The sequence below is a fragment of the Lissotriton helveticus genome, chromosome 12 (assembly GCF_964261635.1).
Source record: "Lissotriton helveticus chromosome 12, aLisHel1.1, whole genome shotgun sequence".
NCBI classification, from domain to species: Eukaryota; Metazoa; Chordata; class Amphibia; order Caudata; family Salamandridae; genus Lissotriton; species Lissotriton helveticus.
In genome coordinates this window covers 332818053-332844564 of record NC_136073.1, presented here as the reverse complement: position 1 = coordinate 332844564, position 26512 = coordinate 332818053, and the positions used below count along the sequence as shown (strand labels likewise).

Below are 26512 nucleotides of genomic sequence, written 5' to 3'. Positions count from 1 at the left end.
CCTGTAAGTCTGTTTGTTAAACAGTGCAATGGCTGACACATGCTCCTGGGTGGGGGAGGCCTCCATGCTGCTGGGATGTGGGCCAGGGGGAATGGTGGGAGTAGTGATGCAACCCTCCCACCCCAAAACAGTGCTCCACTACAAGATGGCTACCAACCTGTAAGTCTGTTTGTTAAACAGTGCAATGGCTGACACATGCTCCTGGGTGGGGGAGGCCTCCATGCTGGTGGGGTGTGGGCCAGGGGGAATGGTGGGAATAGTGATACAACCCTCCCACCCCAAAACAGTGCTCCAATACAAGATGGCTACCAACCTGTAAGTCTGTTTGTTAAACAGTGCAATGGCTGACACATGCTCTTGGGTGGGGGAGGCCTACATACTGCTGGGGTGTGGGCCAGGGGGAATGGTGGGAGTAGTTAGTGCAGGCCTCCCTCCCTCTCTCCCTCCCACACACACCCTCCCAGTGAAGATGGCTACCAACCTGTAAGTCTGTTTGTTAAACAGTGCAATGGCTGACACGTGCTCCTGGGTGGGGGAGGCCTCCATGCTGCTGGGGTGTGGGCCAGGAGGAATGGTGGGAATAGTGATACAACCCTCCCACCCCAAAACAGTGCTCCAATACAAGATGGCTACCAACCTGTAAGTCTGTTTGTTAAACAGTGCAATTAATTAATTAATTAATTATGTGCTTATATAGCGCTGGAATCACTCCCGAAGGGGTACCTCCGCGCTTCGACCGCTGCGAAACCCTTCCTGGCTTCCCTGAGAGATGGTCCCTTAACCACTTGGCTGCTAAGGGTGTTCGATGAGCTCCATTGACTTTCCATTGAAATCAATGGAAAGTCCATGACGAGTTACCCTTGTCATTAGCGCTGAAGGGGTTAATGGGTATCTCCAGGGTGAGACCAGGCATCCCCGGCGGTCTGGTGGGGCCGTTAGTGAAGATGAGGCAAGCTAGTGCCCAGAGTTGCCGAGTGTGATCGCTGATCAGAGTGGGCACCGAGGCGAGAGAATTATCGAGTCCGCTGACCCTGGTCCAGAAACCTGCCGCGTCGGGAATCGAACCCTGGTCCCGGGCCGTCCTCTGCTCTCGGGTCTGCCGCCTCTAACCAGTGAGCCACACTACTCCAATGGCTGACACATGCTCCTGGGTGGGGGAGGCCTCCATGCTGCTGGGGTGTGGGCCAGGGGGAATGGTGGGAGTAGTTAGTGCAGGCCTCCCTCCCTCCCTCCCACACACACCCTCCCAGTGAAGATGGCTACAGGGGGAATGGTGGGAGTAGTGATGCAACCCTCCCACCCCAAAAAAGGATAGGTAAGTTAGCCCCCCAGAACACAACACTCAGAACCCTCTCATGGGTCGCGGTAATAGGTCATCACTTTTCATTCTCTCACTCATATGTGTCCACAGTAAATAGGAAAGACAAATGAAGAAAGATTACAATATTTATTGAAACTATCATGCTCTATCATGAAGCAACTGTGCTGCAATTACAAAACATATGCAAATCAGCAATGTGATTAGCATATTTAATAAACTGTACACAATAAAAAACCTTATCATACCAAATGACCAATCTTCCCTTCCCTCTCTATGGGAGCACAGTGATATATGAGAGATCTCTGGGATTAGTGCTGTACCCCAAACCTAGCGATACAAAAGGGGATGATGGACGGAGCGTTTGAACAAATCAAACACTCACCCCCAGTCAACTGATCTGGGTTTAATCCATCACCATTCTTTAGTTCACTCAGCCACCCCAGTTCAGACATGGCTATATGCAAATAAGTCTGACCCTGTGCCTTGTGGGAACAGTCCAGCCCGAACTGCAAAGCCATGTCTTCCCTGGACCGGAAACAAGCATCCTGGGACCGGTTTCGGATTCATAATCCTCATCAGCCAGGCTATCTTGAATCCAGTGGCCAAGTGAACAAGGGACTCACGTCTGAGCATACCCTGCCACACTTAGGGCAAACAAAGCGATACAAAAGGGGATGATGGACGGGCTGGACTGTTCCCATGAGGCACAGGGTCAGACTGATTTGCATATAGCCATGTCTGAAATGGGGTGGCTGAGTGGGCTAAAGAATGGTGATGGATTAAACCCAGATCAGTTGACTGGGGGTGAGTGTTTGATTGGCTCAAGCGCTCTGTCCATCATCCCCTTTTGTATCGCTTTGTTCGCCCTAAGTGTGGCAGGGTATGCTCAGACGTGAGTCCCTTGCTTACTTGGCCACTGGATTCAAGATAGCCTGGCTGATGAGGATTATGAATCCGAAACCGGTCCCAGGATGCTTGTTTCCGGTCCATGGAAGACATGGCTTGGCAGTTCGGGCTGGACTGTTCCCATGAGGCACAGGGTCAGACTGATTTGCATATAGCCATGTCTGAAATGGGTTGGCTGAGTGGGCTAAAGAATGGTGATGGATTAAACCCAGATCAGTTGACTGGGGGGTGAGTGTTTGATTGGCTCAAACGCTCCGTCCATCATCCCCTTTTGTATCGCTTTGTTCGCCCTAAGTGTAGCAGGGTATGCTCAGACGTGAGTCCCTTGCTCACTTGGCCACTGGATTCAAGATAGCCTGGCTGATGAGGATTATGAATCCGAAACCGGTCCCAGGATGCTTGTTTCCGGTCCATGGAAGACATGGCTTGGCAGTTCGGGCTGGACTGTTCCCATGAGGCACAGGGTCAGACTGATTTGCATATAGCCATGTCTGAAATGGGGTGGCTGAGTGGGCTAAAGAATGGTGATGGATTAAACCCAGATCAGTTGACTGGGGGTGAGTGTTTGATTGGCTCAAACGCTCCGTCCATCATCCCCTTTTGTATCGCTTTGTTTGCCCTAAGTGTGGCAGGGTATGCTCAGACGTGAGTCCCTTGCTCACTTGGCCACTGGATTCAAGATAGCCTGGCTGATGAGGATTATGAATCTGAAACCGGTCCCAGGATGCTTGTTTCCGGTCCATGGAAGACATGGCTTGGCAGTTTGGGCTGGACTGTTCCCATGAGGCACAGGGTCAGACTGATTTGCATATAGCCATGTCTGAAATGGGGTGGCTGAGTGGGCTAAAGAATGGTGATGGATTAAACCCAGATCAGTTGACTGGGGGTGAGTGTTTGATTGGCTCAAACGCTCCGTCCATCATCCCCTTTTGTATCGCTTTGTACCCCAAACCTGACGTTCATAATCAGCTGGTCTACATCTCAGAGGTGCAGCTCTTTCATCGCAAGACCTCATCCCTCTCTTTTCAGAATGAGAAGTCTCAACTTATATGATAAGAATTGCCTTGTTCAAAATCAGCAACTGGATGTCTCTATTATGTCTAGGTGTTAGTATCCAACCACAGAGAAAAACAGGGGACAATGTTGTTTGACCTTTTACAAAATGTTCAGCAGAAGAGTGAATAACAAAACATGTGCAGCCTATTTCGAAAATAACAGTGTGGTACAATAACCAACATGTTATTTTGGAATGTGTACAAATCAAAAGCGACATACTACGTGTGCAGATAGGCTAACAAGGGGAGAAGCAACAGTGGGCTCTACAGGGAACTTGTGACACTGTTAAGGTTGCTTTCCAAACTAAAATGTTGATTGTTACGAATGCAGACACTGTGGCTGGAGATCTGCTGTTCCTCACTGGTCTCTATAACTGCTTTCACAGCCATTCATATTAGGTCACAAAATGTACCTTGCCATATGATCTTATAATGGCCTTGACATTTTGTGACACTCTACAAACCTACATTTTGTAATGAAACTAAATATTATTAGTGGCATCACAAAAATGTAGGGCAAGTCACCGTCTATGCACAGTTTGCACATGTTTTTGGCAACATGCCCAATGATACATCAAGCCCGCAGGCATCTGTCCTAATGATATAAAACACTGGGGGCCTTATTTATGAGAGGGTTGCATCACGTTTGCCCCACGCAACGTTGTACATGTGTGATGCAAGCCTCTAAGTCAGATTTTTTAAGCCACTCAAAGTCACTATGAGTGGCTCTGCGTGGTTTAAAAAATCTAGAATAATGCAACTCAATGCAAATCTCTGCATTACGTTACTCTGCCATGGATAGGCATTCCATTGGCATTGCGTGGGTGTTCCCACGCAAGTCCCATGGATTTTGATGAATCCACAGATCAAGGAGAAATATCTCTATTTCTCCTCCTTTCTTCATCTGTGTGTGCTGCATTTTGCAGCACACATAGAAAGAGGAATATGACACCCAGGATTGGTTAGTGCAGGAAGGTGCCCTTTCCTGCACACAAAAAATAATACAAGCAACATAAGCACCCTTGCACTATGGTGCAAAGGTGCCTGCATAGGCGCTAGGCTTCCAAAAGGATACCAGTGCAAGGGAAAGGACAGGAATGCACAGACGAATCGGCTGACGAACCTTCTGAAACTCCGGTTGACCAAAAAGATGATGAAACGAATGTAAAGCAAGAACTGAATAGTGACCACACTTTGAAAGGGGAGCAGCCAGCCAGCAATGGATTACAGAGTGAAGAAAAATCTAAAAATGAGTTGCAAGTAGGGGAAACGGTTAACCATGTAAAAGAAGAATCCGAAGCCAGCAACAATCAAACAAAAGAAGGTCAAATATCCCCAAACAGCGAAGATCTCAAACTAGCGCAAGCGAAGGGTGCAACAAGTGAAATTAAAAAAGTAAATTGTGAGGGAAAACACTCTGAGCCGGAGGTTGGCTCCACTGTCTCAGCAGAATCTAAACCTGAAGAAACAAAATCTGCAATTGTAGAAAAAAAAGAGTCTGATATCTGTCCAAATAATACATCAGAAAATAAGGCCAAAGAGGCTCCTACAACTATTCAAAGTACAGATGGGGCTAATGAAAACCCTACCGAATGTACAGCAGACAGTGACAAAAATGTAAATGGTGCAGATGAACCAGTGAGTTCCATTTCCACAGAAAATACCTGCAGTGCACAATCTGTAAAAGAAAAAGACTCTATTTGCTTAAACACTGTGAAACCCTCAGTGAATAGTGCATGTTCTAACCCCCCTACAGATGTTGTTTGCCAAGATACCCCTCCCAGTGCATTGCAAGAATCGCCAAACACGAAAAATAATTCTGAAGGTCGCAGAATTGATGGTGGACTGTTGAAAAGCAGTGATGAGGTGCTTCAGGTCAGCTATGGGGACACGTTATCCAAACAGAGCTTGGTTGATCGCAGTACAATTGAATCAGTGAAAACCGCTATAAGTAATTCTGATAATTTAATAAAGTCAACTGAATCACACAAGGATGAAAGCAACAACTGCGAGTTGCTGAACACAGCACAAGAAACTAAATCTGAATGTTTAAACACAGAAAATAGGAGTGGTGTGAAACAGGACAGTTGTACTGCTCAAGGCGAAGATATCGGCGTAATTGCAAGAGAAGGTGAATGCTCAGCTCAAAAACATCAGGATGCCCCAGAAGATCAAATATCCACCTTGTCTGAAACTAAGCCAGACCAGGACTCTGTCCCAAAACTGGAAGACTCCGTTAGCTTAGAGGGCAGCATAGCTCCACCCAAAGTGGAAACCCAAGCCGAGATTAAAATTGTGGATGAAGCTACAGAAGTAACTGTCATTGATGCAGAAAGTATTACAGCAGGGCTAGTTGGCTGCCCTCCAGATGAGAACTTCATGGACAGAAAGGGCGCCAATGACCTTGAACCCAGCACTTGTGCTCTGACTGCCATGAGTCTGGCCCCCAAGTGGTGCCACCCCAGTCCTTGACCCTTGGAAATGGGCCTGAAAGTCCTCTGCCAGCCCAGCTGTGAATTTGTGTGCAGAACTCTTGCAATGCAACCAATTGTCCAGCAGCTTCCCGGACCCGCTGCAGTACGGTGCATCTCAACACCGGAGCTCCCATTGCAGCCCTGCAGCACACAGTAACCTCATAGTAACCTCCGATGAGTCAGGCATCTCAATAGAGGACCTTGCATCACAGTTTTACAATCCATCGGAACTCCATGACACATCCCCTGCACAGGACCTTGCAATGCTCCGAAAATTGTATTTTAAGGCACTTTGTTCAGAGGGTCTAACTTGGTACCTGTAAGTGGTCCACATTCCAACACAGTCTTCTTAAACTTGTGACTTTGTCCAGGTCTGTCATGACAAGATAACCACAGTTGGCAGTTTGTGCTTCTAAGCACTATTTTCACCTAAATATTTAAATTTGCACATCTTTTCTCGAACTGGATTTTTGTTCTTTTGGTCTCACATAATCTATTGAATTTTACTCTATGTTTCTAAATTGGTGTGGGATTTTTTTGTGCTTTGTTTTCTCTTTATAACTGTTTGAATTAATACGTAAATACTTTACACATTGCATCACTGCTTTTCTGGCAAGCTATCAGAGAATTAAGATTGCTTGTGAATTCAGCCTAACAGAAATTATGTTTCCTGCGTAATACCAGCGTGCAATGCTACCAGATAATAGAACAGGACATTACATGCAGAAACCAGTACTGCTAAGTAAATTTTTGCATGGGATTCTGTAATGCTATGCCTTTTTCTGGGATCAGACTCATCCAGGTTGGATCTGGTAGAGTTGTCTCTGAAAAACAACATAGCATTACCACTTAGGGAGATAGTATTGAGAGGTCACTCATAATGGGGTGATATCAGAGGAGTCATGATACAGAACTTTAATGGTTTTAAGAAGCCACTCATAATGATGTCCGAAGCAAAAAACTGCTCCATCAAATGCTGTTTCTGAACTTTAATAATCAAAAGTCCTATAGTGGCATTTTTTCAAACCCTTCCCAAAGGTTCAAATAAATCTGGTGGTAGTAAAAAAAATAAAATAGATAAAACTAAAATAAAAAAGCCAAAAATGCTGGGCATGTCAGGAAATTGACTAGTATTATCGCTTCCTGAAATTCTAGCAATGTGACACAAACAGTGAGTATGAGTTTGACATTCTTTGGAAGAGGGAGAGCGTAGCTACCAGGCAATGGAGTATGCTGTAGGTCAGCTGTGCACCAACGAGCCATTCCAATCCACCACCATGTGCCACTGACAATGGAGAACAGCAGTCCAAAAAATACAGCTCAGCCACCTGGGCACCCACTGAAGCCTCAGCCCCCCGCAGACTTGATATAAGATGAGAGGGTGAGGGCAAAAGAGGCAGTGTGCCAGTGAGGAGAGGTACACGACAGAGACAGCAAGGTGTGCAGTGCAGCGAGACGGGGTGCCTTGCCAAATGACTCACGCAGAAGATGCTCAAGGTGGAGTGATCAAGGTCCCTCTGACCCAGGGTATAGGCTGTCAGGAAGGAGATGAACCATCAAGGGCTCTCCCAAGGATGCTGAGAGTGGTAGGTGATGCCCCTTCCCACATGCTGCACAAAGGACAACAAAAACTGCGTGAGGATCCTCGACGTCAGGCATGAAAGCAGGTCTGTTGAACAGATTTGTGATCCTTGTCATGAGGGGAAATTAGTTGACATGGAAAAGCAGCCTCCCAGATTGGGGGTAAAGCGGATTACTGAGGCCTGTGTGAGAGGCAAGCACTTTGCACCTGGGGGCAGAGCTTGTACAAATTACTCTGATTCTTGGAACTTTTTGGATGACAGGAGAGCCTGGAGGCAGGTGCACAGACAACCTGGTATCACCTGGATGTGTGAGGGCTAATGCACGCCAACCTGGAATTTCAGGGCCCTGGGATGTGTCTAATTTGTCACTAGCCTTCCTTTGCTCAGGTAAGCAGAGAGACCTTTACAGAAGGTGACACACTATGTTGGTGGCCCACAGTTTTGAACAATGGTAGATCGGAGCACCATAAGTAGGGCTCCGTGCCATGATGAGGAATTCAGCTGTCAGTTTCAGCACCAGACCCCGGAGAAGGGAAAGTCTCTTTAGTCATTACCTTGGCAGCAGAGTGATGCTACTGATATTGTGCAGAGTAGGCTCAGTGCCACCTTGTGATCTGAGCCACATGTGTAGCGATTGCTGCGTCATTGGCCCTGATAGCTGGATGGTGGTGTATGGTCTACTGTTACATTCTTGGACTTCCTTGCCAGCACTGTGATGGCGCACTGGCAACCCCCTACGAAGTTCATAGGCAAACTTAAAGGAACCAGAGATTAGGCGCATGCATAAAGGCCACCATTGTCCACAGCTGGAATTCTGATTGAGAATGCCCAGACCTAAAGGAGGGTGGCAGTGACAAATCAAACAAATTAGACAAATTCTGGTTGCCACATTCACCACAAGAAAGTTGCTGGAGGGTAAATTAGATACAAGTGCAATAGATGTGAGATAATTCTAGGAAGACAAGAGGAAGCTGGACATTCAGAAAGGGTTTTATTCCTAGAATACAGGGAGGATGACTCAATAGGCTGATCTCTGAGAAACAACATCATGATGGTCGTGCCCAAAGGAACTGAGTGGATAGACGTGGTGGATTACTAAGAAACGTAGCCAGCCCAAGAAGTTGTACCACAGGCAAATTCCAAATTTTGCACCATGGAAAGGGCTTTCCAGTTCCCATCCCAGAGGCCCCAGATACCCCTGTTGGGCTGACCCCCTAGTCCAATGATTTTCCTTCTGCTCCATTATTGGGACAGTGACAAGAAGGGGATTGAGACAGCACAACTGACTCATTTGCAGTGGGTAATGGGATGGTGAGAATCTTCTTAGACTACATGAACACTGTATAACAGCAAAGTACATCCTTCATTCATTAAAAAAGGAGGCTGAAAGAAGCAGGCATAAATATACTATGATTTGCTATGAGTCTGAAAGTTTTGGCAGAGGACAAGATGCTATTCTCAACTGATCCTAAATACATGCATGGCTGGGAGGAGTATTCAGCCATGATGGGCCGTAACAGGCTGGTGCCCACACCTTAACCACCACAGAGACAGAGGAGCACACAGTCTTATCCTGAAGCGCCAACAGCTAAATGACATCAAATACTCAAATGCAATCTGAAAGAGAAGCTGTAATTGTTGTAATAGGATGCAGCATGGCACAGATTCCCCTAATGACACCTAGCAAACTTTCTTGTCCTCATCTTGCTCTGAGTCAGCCTCTGATATTTTCTCACAGAATGGGAACAAGCTACAGGGCATAGTGTGAAGGACAGCAGGACAGCAGGTGATCCATGGCATATCACTGGATGAGGGTGCAATACATCACTCACCGGTTGTTCTTGAAATGCTTCAGGGACAGGATGGTCGTAATTGGAGTGAATCACTCCAAACTGCTAGTGGGAATGACTGCAACTTTTCTGTTGCCCTCTCCATTACACCCATCTCACTGGAGTGAGTGACAGAGGTTCTTATATGAAGTCACTTGTCATATTCAGTTTGTGGCATTGTCCATCTGCTTGGGGTGGTTGGTTTGGCTGGGGAATTGCTCTATTGTAAATGTTTTAACTGGGCCGTAGTTAAGCAACAGACTTGCAGATGGTGCTATGGCTATTAAGACTCAAAGAACTTCTGGGATCCTAAAGGCAGGAGTGATGGCTGTAGTAGGGGCCACCCTTCTCACCCCATTAGAGAATGCACACAATCCAGGACACTGGTTCCTAACATGAAACATTACAACAATAAATACCCTCATCAAGAGGAACAGGAGCTATAATTATCTGAAACTAAGAGGACCAATCTGATCTTCCTACTGGAAAATTATGAAAGTCGGGAAGGAAATAAACTAAGGAAAAGGTGGTGAGGCCAAAAGTTTTACATATGGTTTTTGATGTACCCAAAGGATACCTTAGTATGGGTACAACAAGGGGTTCCATTTCAGGCAAAATTGGTAAAGCTAGATTGGGAGGGGCAATATGTTCTAGTAAGCATAAGGTTGGATGGTGTAGAGATACTCCTGGTGAGCATATGTGCAGCATATATTGATCAAGCACGTTTCCTGATTACACTATTTGAAAGCAAGGGATATGTGGCCTGCCTTCCTGTGATCTTGAGGGGACTACAATTGAGCCAGTGAGGTTTTGCAAGACAGGTTGCACCCACCATACCTGTCATTGCCCTTGGGTAAGACAGCAAATGCTGTCTATGACTGGATAGTGAAATGAAGACTCTATGATCCTGAGATGATGCAATCCTCACATTGAAGAGTACTCTTTCTACTTCCATTTTCATGACATTTTGAAGAAAACGTAATGCTCCCAATCCCTCCCTGCAGATTTTTTGCAGGCTTAATACTTGCAGTGAGTGGAACTCACGGAGTTACATAAAAACTCTGCGTCATTCTGCGGAGTTCTGTGAGTCGGCTGGTCACACTGCTTGCACTGATTTTTAGCACTGGGAGTTTGTTTTGTGTTGTAAAATCAGCATGAACTGCACCATGTGGTATTCCAGAGGGTGCTGTTTCTTTCTGCCACTCGGGTATATCTTCAACTTTAGTGGCAGCTTTGTCAACGTGAATGGTTGCGACCTGCCGTGGCCGTCTTCATTGAGAAATCTCACCAGGAGGCATTCTAACACCTTAAAATCACGCTAGGGATGCTAATTCTCAACTGGGCTCACCAACTTAACGTTCGAGATCTGCACATGTAAAAAAACTCTGCCATGCTGCAGTTGGCAGTTTTGCTGGAAGTCGGCAAAACTCTGTGGACTGTGCTGGTGAAGCGAAATTGTTCATCCAACCCTACTGAATATCCAGTTAAGTAGTAGTCATCTAACAATCCACATTTGTTAAATTTCCAGGAGGGGACATACAAGATCCTGGTCCCTAGCTGGAGGCTGCAAGCCCTTGTGCTGTAGCACCCTCTCTATAGGGACACCATAGCTCATGAGATTTAACATTGATGTAGCGTCAATGGGGCCACAGCTGCTGACACCTTGGTGAAACGGAACGCTTCATATGGAGAAAAAAGAGAACCCACACCTACTTATGGAAACTCTAGAGAAGAAATTCTGAGCATCAGAGATGGCAGATCATGGGCACCAGAACAAGTGGGGAGATGCATTGGTGCTGAGGGAGAACATCTTAGATGCCTAGATTCAAGGTTATAGATGAATAAAAAATATACTGAGGGAAATAAATCAGGAAGGTTACTTGCACAATTGATCCAGCCTATGAATATGAGCATTTCGATAACTGACATTGGGGATGAAAGATGCAGCATGGGATACACTCAACAGGAAATAAATGGAGTATTTATGAACACCACAACCAGCTATACAGGTCAATGGAGGTGATTTATGACTAGAAATTAGCACACTATTTAGAAAGAATGACACAAAGGGTGTTTATCTTAAGAGCTCCCAGACGCACTAGATGCACCTGAGGAAGTTCAGGAAATTAAGGCAGCAATTATGGGACTGATCCCCAGTGAGTCACAAAGGGCAGATATGTCTGCTGACCAAATTCGTCAAGATATATATAGATTTAGTAGCATCCTGACTACTTGAGGTATACATTACAGCTATTTAAAAGTGACTCATGTAAATGACCATGAATGAGGTATGATAGTATCAAATCTGACAGGGGTCTTAACAGGCCTATTAATCTTAACTTTGCCTACATGTGTCTGAAAAAAAGAGCTGGTGCACCACATTCTACAACACTTGCCTTTACTGATCCATTCAGATCCGAGATGTATTGCCTTGAAGAAAGGCACCTCCCTTAATACCTAGAGACTTTTTGAGGTATTGAAAGTCACAACTGTAGAAACCACAAGGCTTATCAAGGGTACGATGGACCCAGAGTAGGATTTGGCACTGTAAGCGGGATATATGCAGGTAGTGCTGCGGCATGTAGGATTTGATGCAGGTACGTGGCCCTGGGTCCCTTTACTGTATGCTATAGAACTACAAGTTAGCACACTGGACAAGAGGTCTCTGACCTCTGCTGGATTGATAGGGGCATGAGGCAGGGGTGCCCATTTTCTACCCCTGATCTTCACATTGGTCATTAAATCACTTTACAGTTCCATCTACTGAAGGGGAACTTCCTGGGCTATCCTACAGAATTACATCACATATGTATGATTTTCATATATAGTTGTGAGATGTCCGTAATACTCCAGCCATTGATGTCTGTCATAACTTCGTTCTTGTGAGCATCAGAGCTGAAGGTGAACAGAGAAAATACAAGTGTATTCCTGATTAGACCTGGGGATGGAGGGAGAACCAGTAACAGATCTGGGACCCATTCAATGGAAACTTAGAACCTGCATATAACTGGGAGTTCAGGAATATGGCTCTCGCCGAGATGTTAGAAAGGGTAATCTCACGGGTGATGGCTTCTTTTAGAGTCAGCATGCAGCAGGAAGACCCAGTATCGATCAGTGTTGGATAGAAGAGAACTAGTAATAATTGTAATCCTCCCACCCATGCTGTATTATTTTGCTAACCTACCAGTCATATTGTCAGTGTGGCTGTTCAGTGAGATTGACATGATGTTTTAGGATTGATTATGTAAAGGAACAAGGTATCCCTGGATAAATTCTAGACCCTGTTGCCAGAGAGTGGTATGCAGGTACTGAACTACACGTTGTGTTTGTGGCCGGCTCAACTTCAGTGGGCTTCGAGATAATTTCCCCAAACCACCTTTTGTTCCCTAGAAACCAGATTGATCTCAATACATTTATCAGAGGTAGAGACGATCAATCTAATCTCAGCCACAAACAGGAGCCTCACTCTTGAGTGTGACAGTATGCAGCGAGAAACGGTGTCTGGGAACTCAAAGCCTGGTAACTCAAAGATGGTATACATACCGAGACTCTGATGCTGAGATCTGCCAGCTTAAAAAGGATTGGTTGGGCACACACACTAACCCCATGGAGCGAGTCAGGGACAGATATACGCAGGGATGAGCTGCAGAGCTTTCCAAACCTTTTCCTGCTCAAAATTGAATATCTACCAGACAATTCCTGACTTATGGTAAGATAACTGACTCACTGAAATGACTGAGGGGTGTAACTTGCCAAGAGCCTTCCTGAAAGACACAGCATGCAAAAGTTACTATTTTAAGATCAAAGAAGGCCACACTCAAGGTTACTAAAGAAAATGTGAAGGATCTCAGCAAAAAATGGGCACAAGATCTATGCAGAGAACTAACAGCAACAGATTGTGTACACCCACAAGGTTTCAGAAAAGCATGAATCAAACTGCTGCATTTTTATATATTGCATAGGACTTACCTTACCCCTTGCAGATTGCACAGAATCTGTTTGCTCCCCCTTGCCAACTGCTCTAGATGTTGGACCCCAAGGCAGATTTTTACCACATCATTTGGAGCTTCTCTTTAATTTCAGAATTCAGGACATCAGTGACCACCTCTGGTAGGGACATGACAGTGAGGGGAACCCTCCTTAAGATTATGATGTGCTTACTGTGCCTGATGCCTCAGCATGTTTTTCTGCATCAGATTCATTGATCTGGCCGTGGTGGCCTGAAATGCAACAAAAGCTCCTGTTGTTCAGCTTTTTGTAATTCAGGTATTTAAGTGGACCTGAATGGGACATACTGTTTCTGGTAATCGGATAAAGAAGAGAAGGCTGGAAAGGCAACCCTGATGAGTCTGGCGGCACTAGTACCGGACTAAGGCAATACGGGAAACAGGCAGTGCTTAATTGGTTGTCATGGACACTACATACACATCAATATTGTGCCAACCATATGAGCAATTGACCCTTAAATACATCAGACCCATTTTGTTACATTGCATTTTAGTTTGTCGCAATTATCCTGTATTCTGTCACTGTTTATACTTTCCTCAGAAAAATGACATACACCAGAGCATCTTTGAGAGATGGTAGCTGCCAATCAGTCATCAGCATTATGCTAATGGCAGTGAGTCGGATGCCATGTGATATTGGAGAAGCTGTTATGGATGCATGTTGTGTTTTTTGTTATAATATTGTCATTAAAACTCCTTTAATTTGCATTTTAAAGAATCAAGCAAAAATATGTAAACATTTCTGTTTTAAGGTTGCGCCTGTTGAATATGCTGAACCCTTAGTCACATGGCATGGAAATTATTACGTGTTTTTGTAACATCGCTGGCTTAGTGAATGTTTTAAAACTCATCCTTTTTACCAAGCTAAAAAAACATCTTCAAAAGTCGAAAAAGATGTGACATACATGATGCCCTCGGTACCAGTGGCAAAACAGTACAAAGTACTCAATCCAAAGTACCGTCATTATCCATCGAAGGGACCTTGGACCTCATTTTCCACAAACTCCTGTGGTGCAGGCAAGGACAAAATTCAGCAGCCGCATGGTTCAATTGAAAGCCAAACACTCGCAGAGCTCTGATTAACAAGGGAACAAATGTTTAAAGAAACCCGGTTACGGGCCATTTGTACAATGATCAGTGCCATTATATCGATGCAACGTTATCAAGAAACACAAATATCAGAAATTAAATATCAAGAACAAAATATTGACTCCATATACATAAATATAAAACTCACTAAAAGGGTTGTTGGCTATAAATAAATATATACCAGTTCAAATATCAATTACCACAATATTGACAACAAAAGTATCATCAAAATGACAAATAAATTAAAAAAAAACACCCAAAACACACAACTTTAACATAAACCAATTACTTCAAATAAATCCTAAACTTCTAATAAATATCTATAATTAAAATAATAATTAATAATAACATTAAACATTCAGCCCATAGAAATAGTACACCTATAAGATACACAATAAATACACCTAAGCATTATTATTAACTATAAATGTTTAGATACAAATAACAATATAACATATTTTATCAAAACATATTCATATTTAAATAATTGCAATTTTTTATATAATAATACTAAAAGAAAACATAAAGAGCCTCATTACGATGTTGGGTGGAAAGCCTCCGCCCGACAGTCAGAATTTCCTAGACCGTGTCGGAAACCCTTCCAACAGACTCAGTGGGTTTACAATCTGGAGACCAACTACGATGTTTGCGGTCGGAAAGTAAACTGCATGGTCATTCTGAATCGGTTCCGACCGGCTCTAAGAGTATCCGTGTCGGGCGGCACCGCATAATTCACTTTTACGAACAGCATTTCCGACCAACTGATTATTATGTTGATTTCCAACAGTCTTTCCGGGTCGGCCTGTCTGACATATAAAGGCTGTCGGAAATTGACTTTGGGGTCCCTAGCAGGGCCCCATTCATCCTGCAGCTTCTGATTGGGGGCCACGAGGGTATCTGAGGGACACCCTGCAAAATCCTAGACTGTGTTGCTGGCACTGTGGGGTGCCTGGGACAGGGTACATGGTTCTACACTAACACTCCATTTCCCTATTAGAGTCTGTGTTGTTGGGCAGAACATGGGCTCCCATAGGGAACAATAGGACTCTGACCAAAAAGTGTTCGGTTGCGGAGTAATCGTTAGAAGTTTCCACCCGACATCGCAATAAAGCCCTAAGTGCTGTTTACCAAATAAAGATTTAACTGATAAAAAAATTCAAATTATACTACCAACCATTAAAAAAATCCTATAAACAAGTTTACCCAACAAAATAACTCAAGCAATTAAAGGAAATAATTACAAAAAAACGGCAAACACTGCAAGCCGAGAAAACTCTTTCAGATTCTCTCTACGAACAAATATACATAAAAATATACATCTCTACAACCATATATTTAAATAAACAATACTTATATTCAGATTAAAATTCTATTTTACCAAATCAAAAAAGAATTCATTAACAATTAAATAATAGCACACTGTGTAGCGTTTATTGTTTTAGAAAGAGTATCTGCATGAAAAAAAAAAACTTCCAAACAAACTGCTCGAAAATCTCAATTATAACAATGCACTAAGATAATAAAATAAAGTAAGGATACATAAATAATAAATTAGAAACTCACCCAAATAGCAACCAAAATCAAAACTAACTCCCTAAACCTCGACAAACTAGCAAAAGATATCAATTTAAATTACTCTAACTTATCTACTTTTCCAACAGAAAAGAAACATCTGCTCCACTTTTAAACAAGCAGAAAGGAAAAGCTGCAAAGCCATGCAATACATTTCAACCAAACATACAAGTAAATAAAATAAAAGCAGCTGGATTTTTAAATATATTAATAGCTAACATGCAAAATATTTAACTACTTACAGATATATTGACAGAAGGCGCCAAAAGTATCACTTCACAAAATGGAAAGCAGTATTAAGTCATACGGGCTACACCTTGAGCCAAGAAAGTGCATCGACAGAAACGATAAATTGGAAATGTACTAAAATATCATTCTAATGCATGCTATGGAAGGGCAACTACAAAAGACATGTTGTAATTAATGTAAAAGAGCACTACCACCTTCCAAATGTTACAAAAATAGAAGTGATAGAAGTGTTACAAAACATAAACACTAGTTCTCAGTAACCCACAAATAAAATCCTTAAAGACATACTACCCAAAGTTCCTGAACACTTAACAGGCAACTACCATCCATCCTCACTTTAAAACGTTTACTTACATGCACTAAAAAAACATCAGCGATACCCCACCTGCTCCTAGCAGAGACCAAGAAATAGACATAACAAGCAAGTTCCCAATTACACATAAAGAGGAACCCATCATTTTGCATGACAATAAAAATAATGAAAAACAGATGCTAAACTTCTCTACTGCAAACAACTTAATTAAACTTACCCAATGCCAAACTTGGATGATAGATGGACTCAGGGAAGATGTTGGACACTAAAGGGTGACACTAACTATTCCCACACCAATCTAAACCAATTTAGGGAAGGTGTTGAACGCTAAAGGGGTGTCATTTTCTATTCCCACTTCAATTTGAACCAATTTGGAGAAGGTGTTGGACATTAAAGGGGTGAAAGTTACTATTCCCATTCCAATCTAAACCAACTCAGAGAAGGTGTTGAACACTAAAGATATGACATTTACTATTCCCACTCCAATCTAAACCAATTTGGGGAAGGTGTTCGACACTAAAATGGCAAAACTTACTATTCCCACTCCAATATAAACCAACTCAGAGAAGGTGTTCAATATTAAAGGAGTGACATTTGCTATTCCCACTCCAACCTAAACCAACTTAGGGAAGGTGTTGGACACTTAGAGGCCGATTTTGATGTTGCTTGTAAAGCCTCCAACTGCTAATTGGAAAGTTTCGGACCACGGTTGAAGGCTTTCGGACCGACACAGTCAGTTTGCGGTCCAACTGTCGAATTTCGATGTCAGTGGTCGTAGCATGAACCTGTCGGTCATTCCAACGTGGTTACAACCAGCCCTGGAGTCTTCTGGCCGGTCGGAACCACACTGTGATCCCCTATGGATGGCATTTCCACAGACGGGATTACGATGTCTGTTTCCCACATAACATAATACACATGTGTATTTGTAAAGCGCACGTTCACCACTACGGGAATATTGGCGCTGAAGAACAGATGTTTGTTGTTACCCAAGTCAATGGTACTCATTTTATCGACCTCAGATGGATGAAAGGCTGAGTGGTCCCGCCGGGATTCGAACCTGTGACCATGAGGTTGAACCCAGGCCCTTTCAGTAGATGCATTTGTCGACTGAGCCACCAGACCCACAGCCTTTCCATGCTGGTCTTTCTCACACGGAAAGGCTGTAAGAGAGCGAATTTGGGGGCCCCTAGCAGGGCTTCCTTCTGTTTACGGCCTCCAGTTGGTGGCCGAGAGAGTACCTAGGGTGCCCCCCTGTAAATTCATGCACTGTGTGGCAGGCACCATGGGGTGCCTACTACAGGATGCAGGGTTTTACACACACACCCATTTCTTTATGGGAGTCTGTAATATTTCCAGTTGACGCCCATAGCATAAGCTCCAATAAAGAAATATGAATATCCGACTGAACAGTGTTCGGTCGCATCATAGTCAGGCGGTCTGAACCGTCAATCTGAGGTCGTACTGTCCCAAGACTGACACAGTGTTGGTCGGTGACAACTCCAACCAACATCGTAATACGCCTCTAAATGGTTGACAATTACTCTTTCTACTTCAATCTAAACAAACTTAGTGAAGGTGTAAACTTTTCATCTACAATATAATATTTTCCAAATGCAAAGTACACAATTAATACAACACATTATCACACTTGAGTAACTTAAGCATTTTTCTTAAATATTATAACACACTAATTTAAAATACTATTTTTATATAAAAATTAAATAATAAAAAATATTTACTATTTAGCCATAACATTTCCAAATGTAATTCATATTTTCTACCATTCATAATTTTTTTTTTTCAAATAACCACATTTTCTATGACAATTTCAAATTTTTTACATGTTAAACATTATAACATTTTTTGTTTTTTCTTTCTAAATATTATGTTTACAGATATTATACAATTATAACAAATTCATACAAAAAATAATATTTTTTAAATAATATTGATAAATAAAAATATTACACTTTATAATGAATTTCAAAAATACTTTAAATATGTAAAAATGTATTTAAAAAGCATTTTAACATATCTTATTCCACATTAAATATGAAAATGAAATACATTTCAAAATAATAAAGTCATTTGCATATCCCGAAAATTATTGCATTCAAATTAAACATTACAATACACATTTTCTAAAAAATCTTCTCACCATTATCACCTACCAACCCAACATTCTGCTGCTAAAAAAATTCTATTCTTAAAAAACCATTGAAATGATTACATTTAAAAAAAAAAAATAATTCTAAAGTTAAAACATAAAAAAATATAAACGCATACAATTAAAAAAACCATCCATTACATACATACTTATGTACACCCCTGCCCCCACCACACCTGCAATCTCGGGGAGAAGGAAATCAGTGGCATACTCACCAGCATCATCAACTCATCCATGACCACAAACCATCCGCCAAACTAATCGAGCTCAAGAACTATCACCCTATCTCTCTGCTCCCCTTCCCAGTCAAGGTCTTGGAGAAAGCCATCAATCGTCAGCTCACCTATCATCTCGAAAATAACAACCTATTCCACTCCAACCACAGCACTGAGACCGCTCTGATAGCCATCTGAAAGCATCGGATCCATCCTTGACAGTCGCGATACGGCATCCCTAATCCTCCTCGACTTCTCGAGATTGTATCCCACCACAGCCGCATCACCAGATTCTACCACATCAGCATCAGAAGAAAAGCCCTCAAGTTAATCACATCCTTCCTCACAGGACTCACACAGAAAGTTCACCTACCCACATGACCTCTAAACCCAAGAGCATTATCCGCGGAGTTCTCCAAGGATCCTTCCTTAGCCCCACCCTTTTCAACATCTACATGGCTCCTTTGGCGGCCATCAACCGCACCCACAGACTCAACATTATCTCATATGCTGGCAACACCCAACTTATCCTCTCTCTCATGTAAGAGATCGCCACCACCACAATCCACTTCTAGAATGCCATGACCAACGTAGCTGATTAAATGAGATCCAACGGCCTGAAGTGAGCATGGACAAGAAGTTCTCATCTTTGGAAAGAACAACTCTTCCAGGGAGGACATATGGTGGCCCACTGCACTTGGACCTTTACCCACCCCCACCGACCACACCCTCGATCTCAGCATCATCCTGGCCAGCAATCTATTCATGAAGCACTAGGTCAAACCATTGGCCTTCTACTGCTTCCATACCCTCGGCATGCTTTGCAGGATTTCCAGGTGTATCCCTGCCAGCACCAAAATAGTGACTCAAGCCCTCACCACCAGCCAACTGACCCATGGAAATGCACTCTATGGCAGAACCACCACCCACCTCTTCCAATGACTACAGGCCATACAGAATGCCTCAGTCAGAGTCATCCTCTACCTCCCCAAATGGACCAACATTACCCCCCCATCTCCGAAGCCTCCATTGACTCTCCGTCCAAAAGAGATGCCAGATTATGCTGCTAACTCATGCTTACAAGGCACTCCACAACACCAGGCCCTCCTACATCAACCACCAATTGACCAGAGTACTCCAATCAGTTTCTTTCGACCTAGCACATGTCGCCCACATCTGGCTGAGCCAAAGTGGAGGTCATTCTTTCTCTTGCTTCACCGCCAAGTCCCGGAATGACCTCCCACTCCCCTCTGAACCTCCCTTTCAATCACAGACTTCAGGAAAGGACTCTAGACCTGGCTCTTTGACTAAGTCGCCATTCCTCAGTGCCTGGAAACCCCAGGGGTGATTACCCATACTTTATAAATACTGATTGATTGATTGATTGATTTTACAGTAAAAACAATATTATATCTAACGATGTTTATTACATCGATAATTTTTACATCAATATTAAGAACACTTAAAAGGATATTTTAACCTTTGATATACCTTTCACAATATATATGAGATCCTGATATTCTTGACACAATAATTCAGTGACACAAGAGTTTTTTTATCCGATATTCTGTCCAAACACCTTGCATAATACAGTTGTTCCAAATGATGGAGTATGTCCTCATTCTGATGTACTTGGTGGATGCCATTTCTCCAAAAAGAGGGTTCTGAGCCACATGCTTGTTTCCACTGATGCTTTACTCAACAGCACAGGACAATATAAGCCTTGGTTGCAAATGCACTAATGGTTGTAGCAGTAAATATAACTTAACTGAAAAAAGAAATGTAGAGAAGAGAGTCAAGGGCAGACTAATGGAATATCATTGCCAATCGGACTATTTAAAGGAATCTAATTACCCCAATGCAACCACAACATACAACACTGTAATGTCCAGCATAGAGAAATCAAAAGCAATTGCCAAAATTGTTTAGTATTTAAATTCCCATTTTTAAAAATGATTTCTACTAAAAGGGGGCGAGTGCTGTTGATGCCCTGACAATGTTTGTAGTATTGGCTCGGCCCATTGCAGAGAGAAAACAGTTTCATGGGATGTTTCTTAAAGAAAGGAATGCCTTATTATCATTTCTCTAAAAATGAAACAATGAAAAGGGACTGCTATGGAAAAGGTGTGGGCCTTTCAAACATTTGACACAGTTGGAAAGGCGTGGAAATCAATTGTCTTTACCATGCATTCCATCTTACCTGAGATTTCTGAATATTGGAAATCCATTCATATACTTATTTAAATGATGAGTATGTGACGTACCAAAAACTCCATAGAAAGAGTGACTTCAATCTATGTTTCTCCTAATTGCCATTGCCTCAAGGGTAGCAAACATTGACAATGTTACCACAACTAATTTTATGTCCCAGGTTTATGTGCTGAAGAAAGATCCATGGTATGAAATATAATTTTGGAAATAAACATGATGATGAAGCTGTGATTTTATTCAGCAACACATTCAAAACTGAACAGAGATAGTGTTCCCTTAGGGAGTACATTTGTACCAATATCCATGCATGGAGATTTCCATTGACAAATTGCATTTCTCATTCAGGGTTATTTGTCACTAGGTACAACTGATGTATAACAGATATATGTATGTCAGTGCTATGAACTTCCACATACACAACTGTAGTGGTGGCTCTACTGAAGGACTCCTTACACAGCAGTTACTGCAAATTAGGTGAGCCTTGAAAGATAACACTCATGAGAGAAACTTAACTTTAACCATTTTCACCTTCATAGATAGGTAATGAACCCTCTTTAACTGCCACTCTCTGAATTTCAATAACATGATCTAAAGTGCAAAACGCTCTTTGAAATTTGAAGTGTTGCCAACCTTAAAATCACAGCAAATTCGACAACAGCTAACAAAGAAAGTAGAGAAGATGGCCCCCGATTTTTGGGTTTTAAACCCCCCTAATAAATGTATTCTCTAGTAAATAGTTAGGTTTAGGTACTTTCAGTTGGGTATAGTGAGGTGGCTGTTGGATTTCACCTAGCAGTTTACAAGCACATACAAACAAAACCTTACACACACTCTTTCTCCTCTCTGTTTTGAAGGTCTTAAAACTGTTGGTTATTTCACAAAATATTGGGCCCTATTACGATGTTGGTCAGACCATAGCGGGAATGGAACTGTCCAACTATTAGTCAGCAGTTGCACCCACATTATTCGGATGAGACCACTCTATGGGCGGTAAGAAACATCCCTTTTTGTATTGCAGCTTTTGTGAAGTCAGGAAAAGGCCTGCAACACAAGCTACAATAGAAAAAATGATATTTTCAAACATCCCTGCAACACGTGGCTGGCACAATATGGTGCCTGCCGCATGGTGCAGGGATCCTAGGCCCCATAGCAGAGGGCCAGAGGGAAAATGGGGCCCTGCTAGGGTCCCCCAAAGTCACTTTCCGCCTGCCTTTTTATTGCAGGTGGACCGCAATGAAAGGGCAGGCGGAAAGGGACATTGTAATCCCGATGGTGGATTCAACACTTGTGCCACTGTCATTTTAGGATTACAATTCCACCCGCCACCCCTACGGGCCCTGTGAGCATTTCAGAAGCGGAGTGGAATTCCCCTGTGGTTTTCCCTCCGACCATCAGTCTCATAATATGGTGATCGGACAGAAACCTATGATGTGGGGCAGAAAGCCTCCGATGAGCTGTCGGATGGCTTTCCGCCTAACATCATAATAAGTGCCATTGTCTTTTAAGTAACCCTAACAATCTGCACTGCTCTTCCTTCTCTCTGCCCCCTTAAGCCCCCTCATGCTTTGCTTCACAAATAATTAATTTTACCACGATATGCAAGCATGATTATGGGGAAATTTGAAGCTCACACCCCCAATCTTACTCTCCAAGCTACTCCCTCTATATGGTTTGCTCCAATAGGAGTCTTTGATATATTTACATGTGTACATGTAACAGTGGCCAGCACAAAGCTTGGATGCATTAGCATGTATGAGATTGAATATGAGAAAGAGTGCGATGATAAAGTGTGTACTTTTCTAATGCAAAATAGTCCCTTTTGCATTCCAATGGAATCACTTCCTGGAAGGTGGAATGATGCACTAATCAGCCACTAGGATTATGTGGGGAGCAACAATATATTAGATCTATCAAGCTGGACCAAAAAAAGTGACATCACTTATTTGCCAATATTGTATTTTTATGAGTGTATGGAGAAAGGAAATCTTTCCAAACTGCTACAAATCTTGAAAGGAAAACAAGGGAAAGAATGGAGTTCTGGGCCTTTCCTAGGACTCTGACAAAGGAGAATGCCTCATTAAAGGTTATAGAAAATATATAATACGGACTACAGGAGATAGTGGGAGATAGCAAGCACACATAAATCATTCTTGTTAGAAATTGGGTTTCTGGTTGGCTAGGGTATGCACCTAAGCCAGACAGAACCCACTACTCTATTGAGGGCATGTCAGTTACACACAAAAGACTACCTGTGCTCACCCTCTGGTAGCTTGGCACAGAACAGGCAGGCTTTTCATCAGAGGCAATGTCTAAAGTGGTTGCACAACACACTCCCACAGAAACACCATGAATTCACCACAAAAGAAACTACACACAATAAATGTATAAAAATATATAGTATATTATACATAACCTCAGACTAAAATTACATGAATCATGAATATTGTGCATACTATGCAACTTCTGCGATAGTACTCATTATCCTAACAATATAAGAATCAAAATAACATACATTACAATTTCAGTGAATACTAAGGGCATAACATGTAGCAGAAAAGCACATCAACAACAGCAAGTATCTATAGACACTAAAACCCCTGCACTCCTATTAGCAGGATTATGGTATTCACTTTGGTCTAGTTGAAATAAGTGCATTTAGAAAACAAAGTAGGGCACTGGGCACTTGTGTGCCTATTACGTATATTATGGTAATTTGAGCAGTTTTCCTGAATGCAGTAAGTTTTCAAGGAGGGACCTCTATTGAGGACCCACGCTGCAATACCGCAGGCAGTCATGGTAAACCCCACGGGAGATTGTACACACACTGCCTCAGTCAGCGGGGAGACCTTGCTGGGTCCCCTGCATGCAGGGAAAGCAAAGGCAACTGCCAACAAGCAGGCGTTGCAGTTGCCAGCAAAAGTAAAACTCAGCCCCTTCTTGCAAGGACGGGTTGTCTATGAAGGAATGCAGGATTGCGGTCCCACCTCTGCAGATCCTCGTCAACCCTGCGGTACCTTTTGGAGTGACCGCTCAAGTCCAGGGAGACTTCTCCCAACAATGGCAGTGGGTCTCAGGAGTGGGAGCAGCGTACAGCACATTTGCTCCCAGGTGGGTGGGGTCAGGCAATCCTGATGTAGGTGGACTCACCTGTGTTGCACAAGTAACATGTCTTTGGTGCTGCAGCTCTCTACAGGTGGGGCTGTGCTAGAACGACACACAAGTTACTCTCGGGGGTCGAGTGCTCACCATGTGCCTGGTCATGAGATCCACCGACTAGAGCATATGCCTCAGGGCAGGCAAAACCAAGAGTTTACTACACACTGCCCCATAGGACAAGCACTTCCAGTTGCCAAGCACAGGTATTGGTGGATGCCGCACTGCACAAGTGTGAATGGGTGAGAGAGAACTCATCCTGTGATCTTCGAAGGTAGGAAGCACTCCACATGCTCTTCTTGTCACTCTGTTGATAAATGGGGGGAAATGTTAAGCACATTCTTATCTCACCCAGATGAAGCAAAAGCTGAAGTGGTCACCACGTGCTGATGTAACAAGAGCCAACATGCCCTTGGAGAGTGCTATGGGCACAATCTGGGGACAGCTAGGTAGCAGGCCAGCACAAAAGGTAGATGCAAGGTAAAAGTCCCTCCTACACCCTACAGCCCAGAAGTCAGCAGGCCAAAACAACAAAGAAAGCTGTCCAAATGGCGGTTCCTCCTGGTGGCAAAGCAGGCCTCTGGCAATGTGCAGTCTGTACAGCCAGCAGCATCTAGTTGTAAGTCCCACACCATGTCTAAAATCATGGGGTCAGAGCCCTTGTACGTAAACTAAAAATTGTCTTTGTTCAAGGGGGATCTTCAAAATAACTTTTAGAAGTGTACAACAATCTGAGAAAAAAGTACTATCGAAAGGACTAGGCTTTGTGCCTACCAATCAGCCCAATGTCTTCAATGTGAAAAGTGAGCTTTACGCTTTCTTCCAGAAAATTCACCCTAAATATTTTTTCAGGAATTCCGATACCAACCTGAAGAAGTCACTCACCGGATTAAGAATTTTGTCTACATGTTTTCCACCTACCTATGCCATGTCCAACACGACACTAGTATATGAGAATATGGTGCAAAGGGATGTTTCGAAAATACTTGACAGTTACAAACACAGTGTCCAGAATATTACCAAGCTTGAAAGGGCAGCCCTTGTGAGTCTCAAGAATAATAACGACATTGTGATAAAGGCGGCGGACAAAGGCGGGACCATTGTCATCCAGGACGCGACAGCCTACAAAACAGAAATCCAACAACAACTGCAAGATGGCATTAGCTATGCCCGACTACGAACAGACCCTTCTAAAGATTTGGCGGCAGAAATTTTTACTTTCACCTCTGAGGCTCTAGAACTAGGATTTCTTAGTAAATTAGAGTTTGAATACTTGAATCAACTACACCCACGCCTACCAATGATTTAAACATTGCCAAAAATCCACAAGGATTTGTCAAACCCACCGGGAAGACCCATAGTGTCAGGCTGCGGTTCTCTGCTAGAACCGCTATGTAAATACATCGATTTCTTTCTAAAGCCCATAGCAGAGAACTCGACCACATACCTAAGGGACACAATGGAAACGATTACACTGATTGATCAACGCCCGTACAATCCGACTCAACAACTGTTAGTAACTTGTGACGTGGTCTCCCTGTACACCAGCATCCCCCAAGATCCAGCCCTGGATGCCATAACACAGTATCTTGACAGACGTCCGGCACCTATGAAAGTACCAACGCGAATCATCATTGATTTGCTCACAATAGCAAAGAAGAATAATTTTTTCTTTTATCAGGGTGACTACTTTGTCCAGACGAAGGGTGTGGCGATGGGGGCGGCTTTCGCCCCAGATTTGGCGAATATTTACAAGGACCATTTCGAACAATCTTTTATTTTCGCCAACAACCCATACCAACGGATGATAGATCTATGGAGAAGATAAATAGATGATATCTTGATGATTTAAATGGGAGATGAAACTGAACTGACGCTGTTCTACGATTGGCTGAATCACTGTGATGCTGATATCAAATTTACTAAGCAGTGAGATCCCACCGAAATCGCATTCCTTGACATCAAGATTTGTCATGACAACGATGAACTGTACACCACCCTCTGCCGCAAGCCAACGGAACAAAATTCCTTACTTAGATATAATAGCCACCACCCGAGAGCACTACGAGACAATCTCCCGGTGGGCCAGTTCATGAGGATTAAGAGGAATTGTTTCAAAAAGACAGACTACATGGAAGAGTCAGATAGCCTGGGCGCCAGACTCATTGCCAGGGAATATCCTAGGAGAATGATCAGGAGAGCGCAAAAGAGGGCATGGTTCATCCCGCGAGATGACCTTCTAACACCGAGAGACCGACAGGATCCCTCTCTTAAGAGACTAATTTGTGTGATGACTTTCTCTACAAAGAGAAATGCTATAAAAAGTAATTAACAGTCATTGGGGCCTAGTGGCGGACGATATCAA

The 26512-nt window shown here is 43.1% G+C and overlaps 1 protein-coding gene across 1 annotated transcript in view; it reads left to right on the top strand.

Annotated features, from left to right (window-relative positions):
• LOC144798025 (uncharacterized) overlaps positions 1-25456 on the top strand; it is a 121266-nt gene extending 95810 nt beyond the window's left edge. The window contains exons 2-3 of the mRNA XM_078668811.1: positions 4353-5735; positions 24841-25456. Coding sequence (XP_078524937.1) covers positions 4353-5735; positions 24841-25456 — 1999 coding nt within the window. The remainder of the gene's footprint in view (positions 1-4352; positions 5736-24840) is intronic.
• The last annotated feature ends 1056 nt before the right edge of the window (positions 25457-26512 follow it).